The sequence below is a fragment of the Aptenodytes forsteri genome, unplaced genomic scaffold (genome assembly GCF_000699145.1).
Source record: "Aptenodytes forsteri isolate BGI_AS27 unplaced genomic scaffold, ASM69914v1 Scaffold287, whole genome shotgun sequence".
NCBI lineage: Eukaryota > Metazoa > Chordata > Aves > Sphenisciformes > Spheniscidae > Aptenodytes > Aptenodytes forsteri.
The window spans coordinates 3,879,226-3,887,629 of record NW_008794854.1 but is presented as its reverse complement, the minus strand read 5'-3'; the positions used below and the strand labels follow the sequence as shown (position 1 = coordinate 3,887,629).

The 8,404-nt window shown below is 41.9% G+C and overlaps 1 protein-coding gene across 1 annotated transcript in view; it reads left to right on the top strand.

Moving 5' to 3' along the window:
* The first annotated feature begins 1,637 nt into the window (after positions 1-1,637).
* PLCXD2 (phosphatidylinositol specific phospholipase C X domain containing 2) overlaps positions 1,638-8,404 on the top strand; it is a 17,926-nt gene continuing 11,159 nt past the window's right edge. The window contains exon 1 of the mRNA XM_009274605.1: positions 1,638-1,674. Within this exon, the coding sequence (XP_009272880.1) occupies positions 1,638-1,674 (37 nt within the window). The remainder of the gene's footprint in view (positions 1,675-8,404) is intronic.

Below are 8,404 nucleotides of genomic sequence, written 5' to 3'. Positions count from 1 at the left end.
TCGGCGGCGGCGTGTCCCCCCTTAGAAAAGTGCTTTCAGGTGCTTGGGCCAGGTCCTGTAGGCTTGGCCTTGAGGTGTTTGCCCGTGCCTGGGAGCGGGAGGTTGGGTGTTTGCTTGAACTGTAGCAAAGGAGGGCTTAATTTTCCATAAATACAGCTGTGAGTCTCTTAACTCGTTGACCTGTTTGTTTCCATTGGCTTTAAAAAAGGTAGCTGTGGCCTCTGGAGGTCCTCTTTAAGGTTTCTCACATTGTTTAAGCAAGGCTGAAAGCAGATGGGGAGAAAAGTTTGTTTATGTTGACCCTAACAACTGGAGGTTCATCAAATGGAAATGTCTTTTATAGCAGAACCTCTGTATGGTTTGTCAGAGGGAAAAAGCGTCCGGCAGGGTTATGAAATATCCCAATGTATGATGTTGTGCTGAAGACGCTAAAATACTGTAATGACTTATAAAATTATCTCCCTTTCTAGCTGAGCTTAGAATAACTAACTCCTAGCTCCTGCGCGGAGCTTCTAGTTCAATAAATTGGCAAGGCTAAGTGTCATTGTTTCTGGTTTACGGATGGATAAACTGACAAATGAGGAAGACAACAGATGACCCTAAAGTTACTCAGGGATGAGGCTGAATTTCCATCTATAAATGGCAAAAAATAATCTAGTATTGCTTGTAGAAGTCAATAGGGAAGACTTTAGAGGCTGCTGCTGTAGCAGCTCATTCTAGTACTGGATGTTAGATTCTGGTCATTAGTGGTACAGGCTTGATTTTCATGGTAGTGCTTTAGCTTGTCAAAACCCTTTGGGTATGTGTTATATAGAGGACATGCGGAGACACTTGCCTGGAAACAGAGTGACTTCCTTTTCTGTGCCAGCAGAGAGAACCAAAGGATATTTGAAGCATGTAGAGAAGGGGCTACGCACCTCCTGTGGGGTACCACAGCACTCGCTGCTGTATTACCTGAAGTAGAACAGTTCAAATGCCTTGTTTTAATCACAAGTAACACCCTTTCCCTGCCCCTGACAGTAGCAAAAACATTTTATGTCACCCTGTTCATTTGAACAGGGAAGGGGGACAGAAAGGCAGTTCAGTGTTCATATAAAATTCAAGCAGCTGCAGATTTTGAAACTTCGGGCAAGGAAAACATTCTCTGTTTTAGTGAACAGTGATAAATCAACTTTTTGTTGCTGTAGCAACTTAAGGGCTGTGAAACTGCAGAGTGTTATGATGTAGATTGTGTTAGGTGCGTTGCATCACTTTCAATACTGGTTGCATGGTGTTTGTAGCAGAGGAACCAAGGAAATAAGTTGTTTCAGTAATGCCGTGGTGCTTTGAAAATGAGTAGTCTCTTTTGAAAAGGCTTGCAGTGTATGTTTATTTGTGGTCATAGCTTGTGTATTTTCCCACCCCTTTCCTGCATGTACCTCATGCAACCTGCGAGCAGGGAAAAGACATTTTGGGTAGATGTTTTGGGAATTTTTTTATTGTAGTCCAGTGATTCTTTTGCTGAAGTGAATTGTTGGTGTGGTGCTTGACAAAGCAACCGTTTTGGGAGCCAAGGTGATGTTACTAGCAGTGTGCAAGGAAAGGATTGTACAAAACAGGTTGCAGATGAGGCATCTGTTTATGGGTGCTGAATAGCAATGAAGGCCAATGCTGTCTTCAAAAGAGAGATGAAAGGTAGGCTTCAGCTCAAATGGGAAGCATTTTTGTCTATGCTTAATACCTGTGTGTGCATATGACAGGTGTGGCCTGCTTTTGTCCATCTCCAGATGCATTTGTTTTCACTGCTGTAATAATGGACTCAACTGTTTTTTGGATTTTTGTTTGTTCCCTCCCTCCCTCCCAGCCACTCTTTGTAGGTAGGAGCAGAGATGTAACTCTAGTGAAGGTGCTGGAGCAGTTGAAACCTTAAAACTTGTTTTAACTTTAAATAAAGTCAACACTCAAAAACCTGAAACTGTTGTTTGGTTTTGATTTTTTTTTTACCTGGTTGTACTTTGGAGAAATGAAGTGTTTGAAGAATAAAAGATTGTACTTTTTTTTAAAAGGGACAAAATGTTGGCATGATGGGGCTACTTAAAGTGAAAGAATTTATAGTATACACAGAGAAGAAACTGCTTAGATTTAATTCATCATGTGGTATTGTAAGTGGGAAAGTCTTAACCCTCTTGCATGAAGCTAAGGATGCCTGTATAGAGTTCTGCTTCTTTGTCTCTTGCAAACAGTTGTGCTTTTACAGCTGCTTGTTTTCACTGGCTTTAAAAAAGGTAGCTGTGACCTGACCTCTGGGGGTCCTTTTTAACATACGCTATTCTATGATTCCCCGAGCTATTAAATGTGGTGTGAAACGTGCTACCTGAGGACAGAGAAAGTCATTATTTGCTCAATCTTTAGAACCGACTGGTAACAAATAATGTTTAAGATGGCTGTTCTGTGAGGTGTGCCAGTTTGGTGTTTACATGCAGATTTAACTCTGTGCTCAAAACAGAGGAGAGACTTTGAAAAATTCAGGGCCATCCTCCAAGGTTTGGGTGCGATCAGTTCCAGAGTTCAGGCTTTTCTGTTGGAAAAACTCTAGACTAAATTCTAAACCATCATAATCCAAGGGAAAGAGATCAGGTTTCCTGCGCAATGTCATGAGAGAAGGAATCTTTTGCGATGAAAAATTGCGAAATATCAAGTAACTAAAATGTCATCAACTTACATGCATACAATATAGTCAACAAAATTAACCACCTTCAACAAGTGGTGACCTTGTGTGAAACTCTCGAGGGTTTTCTCTTAATTATACTCCAGACTAATCCTCTTTGAATGTGGGTTTAAAAATGAACTCTTAAACATTTGGATTGTGAGTGTGACCCTTGGCAGGGTACTGTATTGTATATCATAGTATGTCTTCAATCTCAAGCTGTTTTACTTTAAACAATTCTATGAAATCAGGTACAACTGTGACACATTACTTTCCTTGGTCACCTCTTAATCTGCATCTGTTGGTTCTCCCCCCCCCCCCCCCGAAATAGAACATGAGAAAAAGCTGCAGTTTTGTCACTGGTCTGCTTTTGAAGTAAATCGGCTATTTAATGATATGTTGGAGAAGCCTAACCTGTTTCTTGCTTGTACTTGCATGCCAATAATTCGTAGCACCATGACATGTCCAATTTGTAGCTTCATTTTGACTACTTGTCTTTCTAAGTAATTTTTGCAGTATCACAATTAACTAGGTGCTAGCGTCTCAGAAGTCTCTCTGCTTCTGAAGATACAGCACCGCTTTCCAGTTTCATCAAGTTTTTACATGTATTAGGACAGCTGATTCAGTTAGATCCACTTTCTGAGATTATTATAAGCTTGTGCCAGTTTTCTTGAGACAGTAAAGCAATCTAGCAGGTGTTAACTGCCAACTATCCGTGTTTGCTTATAGAGTGTTTTATTAGTCCAGCCTCCAAGGTGCTGGATGAATGTGATGAGTGGATGAATGTGATGAGCAGAAGAGTAGGCAGGTCTGTTTTCCTTTGGGTCTTGGTGGTAATGCATTTACTTAATCCTGTCTGGTTTATTCCATCTTTGAATGATTAAGAGCCATGACATAACTGGTAGGCATACTTGCTATTTCTGATCAAACTGTATTTCTGTATTGGTTGCCCATTTTGGTCAGGATAGTTAGCTGTGAGTGCTGATTTTCTTTCCTTATCTTCTAGAGGAAATTTATGATTACTTAGGTAAGGATCCACTGGTATATGGGAGGGTAAGCAAGCTCCTTCTTGCAGGAGCACCCAGAATGGTGCCATTTCATAATATGAGTAAGCTAGTCAAATGCCTCTTCTGTCCCCTGCCTTCCCTCCTCCATTCCTTCTGTCTTCCATCACCTAAAAAAAAAGACCAGGACTCCCATTTCCCTCCACTGGTGCTTGTTTGGTCCTACAAGCGTAAATGAGTGCATTTGGCAAGCTAACCTGATGGAAAGCTTTTCTGTGTTGATGATAATGGTTTGGGGGGATTTTCTTGGAGAAGTGGTTCCTGCCAGAAAAGCTTCCCAAAACAACTGTTCTTTTGCTTGGACAAAGCCCAGAATGGGTGCTGGAGCATGTGGCTGTCCTGAGGGAGCATGGTGGTTAACCTGGTGTGTCACAGTGCTGCAGATGTAGGCAGGAAAGAAGAAGAGGTAGGATGGCCATATTTAGAAAACACGGAGGATTATGTTTTCTTTCACGTAGTTTTAGTGAACCTGCTATTGAGGAAAGAATTAAGTGTAGTTGGGAACAAATTAATTTGAATCTGAACTAAGTTCAATTTGTATTGATTCTCTAGAGAAGAGCTGAAAAACAGAAAATTTTGAAAAAGTAGAATGTTTTAGTTCAGCACTTTGAAATGTGATATTAAAAAAAGTCATTTAACACCAATGTTCATGTCCTAGATTGTAAGTTTTCTTTTTTTAATCTTGAAATATGAATGTTTCTGTGTTGTAGGTCAAATTCTGTATATCTGAGTCTGATTTGAAACACTAAAGTTTTTGCCACCAAAAGTTAATTTTTCAGAAACTGATACTCCTAGAGCTGTATGTAATGCTAGGCAGGGTGTCCTACCCGCATGCTCCACACCAGCAGGGCAGCCTGCATCTCTGGGGAGAGGTAGGGCAGCTCTTCAGTCATGGCTTCTGGTGGTGCACAGAGCCTCTTCTGTCATCTTCTTAGGTATTAGCTTGACCTCTGAAGGTATGTGGAAGGGTGGCCATGATCTCATTTCTAAGCAATGCAGAGCAGTTGCGGCATGGTGCTGCTCCTGCCTGCATCAGGCTGGCAATTGGGGGAGAGTTGGCCATAGGATGCTGGGTTATAGGTAGCTAAAGCTGATGGAAGACTGGGTTATAGGTAGCTAAAGCTGATGGAAGCTTTAAAGCTGAGTTGTACAGTTCCAGAAGCATTTTTTAACAGAGAAAATAATCTTGTGTAAAATACGACTATACTGGAGAGCTGAAATAGTTGTTGAAATGTCTTTAATTTGTTTTTCACTGATCTCTGAGGAGAGATGTGTCCCTGGCCTTCTAAAATAGTAAATGTTGGTCTTCTGCTCCAAACTACAGCACTTGTCAAGCTGCTTGATTTCTGCCTCCCCTACAACACACAGACTTTTAAAATTAACTTTCTAACTAATTTTTAATTGAATAACTTTCCATAGTTTGTTCATGGTAGTGTCAGCATGACTGTAGCTGAAACTTTTGGTACTACAACATACCACTGTTTCCGCCCTTCGCCAAGATCATCACCCCTAAAGCTTGAGGCAGAAACCTAATGGTTTTGATCTAAATGATCAAAGTCCTACGAAATGATCAGCCCTGGAAAACAGAGCTTTACAAATATGCTAGCAGGCAGTCTTAATGAGGAGCAGCCCTACCAGCCAAGCCTGTAGTTAAGCCTAAAGGGGCAATACAGAGTGTGGAGGAGTGCGTTTCCTGTGATGACAAGCTGCTGTGGGCGACTGCTGGGTGCTTGCTGTGCTCACATGGTGAACGCCTGGAGCTGGTGGGGCCCTGGGCATCTCCTGCTCATGTCCGCACAGCTCTGCTGTCCTGACAGTGTGACTGTTCACCAAAAGTCCTATGGGCTGCTTGCCTTTTAGTTGGCCGAGCAGAGCTGAAATGGTTCTTAGAAGAAGCAGCAGCCCTGTCCAGTTACAAACCGGCCACTAAGATCTTACCAGATTTTATTTTTTTTTTTCCTCTTTGCCTGCATGACCCTGAGGCTAGCTGCTGAACTTGATAGTGCTGTGGTTTTCCTGTTTCTTTGTTTATGGGCTGGTGTATGCTCTGGACGTGGCTCCTGAGGGGAGAAGCGGTGGTGATCTTGAGACTGCATCCTCCTTCCAAACAGTACTCCTTTGGAGTCCTAATTAAAAGGATCAGTGAATCAGCTAACCTGACTGTCTGTTGGGTCAAAGCTCAAAGGGAGGAATATTTTGTTACTTGGGAATAGTGGAACAACTTCCATTAGGCATTCTCATCAGTATAGCAGTACAGATAGCTTAATAGCCCCTCTCTAACAAGAGTTGAGATTTGCATGCTGCTATGCTGCTATGCTGCTATGCTGCTATGCTGCTATGCTGCTATGCTGCTATGCTGCTATGCTGCTATGCTGCTATGCTGCTATGCTGCTATGCTGCTATGCTGCTATGCTGCTATGCTGCTATGCTGCTATGCTGCTATGCTGCTATGCTGCTATGCTGCTATGCTGCTATGCTGCTATGCTGCTATGCTGCTATGCTGCTATGCTGCTATGCTGCTATGCTGCTATGCTGCTATGCTGCTATGCTGCTATGCTGCTATGCTGCTATGCTGCTATGCTGCTATGCTGCTATGCTGCTATGCTGCTATGCTGCTATGCTGCTATGCTGCTATGCTGCTATGCTGCTATGCTGCTATGCTGCTATGCTGCTATGCTGCTATGCTGCTATGCTGCTATGCTGCTATGCTGCTATGCTGCTATGCTGCTATGCTGCTATGCTGCTATGCTGCTATGCTGCTATGCTGCTATGCTGCTATGCTGCTATGCTGCTATGCTGCTGTTAGAGAGGGGTTATTAAACTCTCTGTACTGCTATACTGATGAGAACGCCTAATGGAAGTTGTTCCACTATTCCCAAGTAACAAAGTATTCCCTTTATACATCCCTGTGTGAGGAACTGGTGTGGCAGATAGTGAAATAACTGTACTGGGTCTCTGCAGGAGTTCCACTGAAAAGCCAGCCTCAGATCTTAGGGTTTCTCCTTTTTAAAGGACTACTATCATCTGTTTAAACAAGACTGACTTGTTCTGGAAACGTCACAAAGTTTTCTTAAGACAGCATATGAAGTTCTTCATTTTTTAATCAGGAAAAATTTTCTTCCTTTTTCTTATTAAAATCTGTGTGCTCTAGAGAATTACTTCACTGCCTAGTAAATGAGTGCAGAACATGCTTAAGGTTTTTTTTACTTCAAACAGAGAAAAACAGTCATAATGTTGACATAAATGGTTATTGCTCTCCTGTGTTGTGTGAAAGTTTGTTTGCTGGCTCTTCCAGAAAAGATGTAAAAAGAGGGAAAAGTACTGTGTAATGAAAACAAGAAAAAATTTCCCTAGAGCCTTTTTGGAAGAGAATGAGCCCTTGGTCCACACATGTCTGAGTGGTCACAGAAGAGGAATACAGGACTCAAAACTGAAGGTTTTTGCTTTTCAGAGCGGGTGGATCCATTCAGGCTTTGAAATGGTAAAGAAGTACTGTCCCTTTCTGCTTTCCCAAAGCGGACAGCTGAGGTTGCTGATAAATGGGAAGTCATTGCTAAATCACAAGAAAACTTAATGGCAATAACTCCAACCAGTGCCAAATGGATTTCTCCTGGCTGGAAAGAAAAGCAAACTACCATGTGATATTGTGTCCGAGAGAGTTTTAAGCAGTCCCTTTCTCTTTGTAGCCCTTTTATTCCCCCCTACTCCACCTCGCCCCCTGAAAGGGGCAGTGGGGGGAAATCAGGGTAATTCTTTGATAGGGAGGGGAAGTTCTAAGAGGATTTGGTCTGTATTAGGCTTTGTCCTCCCTAATGAGACTGCATTAAGAATACCTAAAGGATTCTTTTAGGATTCTGTTAAAATATAAATATTCATCTCAATAGTTTTAGATGATAGGATGTTATTCCTGCCTCTCCTCCTTTTGCTGGGCAAGTTAACATGAACTATTTGATTTGCTTTTCATTAGTAAAGAGCTTTTAAGATGTTAATCTTTTGATTAGAAAATCTGGATTGTTAATGACCTGAATCCTGAGGACTTCTGGGCTTTGTGAGGCACTCTTGTTTATCCCATTTTTCTCTCAGTTCTGGCACACACAGGACACTTGGTTTAGGAGAACGTTTGTGGGACAGCCTTAGCTTGCCAGCACTTGCATCCTGTGTTTTTTGGAACTTGATTACCATGCTTCTAGATGTCTTGGCTATGTAATGCTTGCTATGCTATGTCATGTGTGGTGTTTTGTAATATATGAGGAATGTACTTCGTGTAGTGAGCAAAGCTTGCTCTAAGAAGTTTGGCGTCACTACGGCTAGGGTGATTCTTTGTCCATAAATGACCCTTTAATGTCTTTAGTAGATTGGTACAGTACATTGACCTTGCTTCTTACAAATGTTTAACATAACAGAAAAGGTTTTCTTGCATTTTTCATCCTGTTAATATTCCATTAATGTGAAAATCAAAACAAATTAGTCTGATCTAGTTAAACTTACTGACAGTGCACTCTCCTGCCTTTCTGCTTTCATTCTTTCATTCATTGGCTTATACAGGTGTACTCTTTGCTGGGTAAAAAACTGGCTGGACGGCCGGGCCCAGGGTAAAAAACTGGCTGGATGGCCGGGCCCAGAGAGTTGTGGTGAATGGAGTTACATCCAGTTG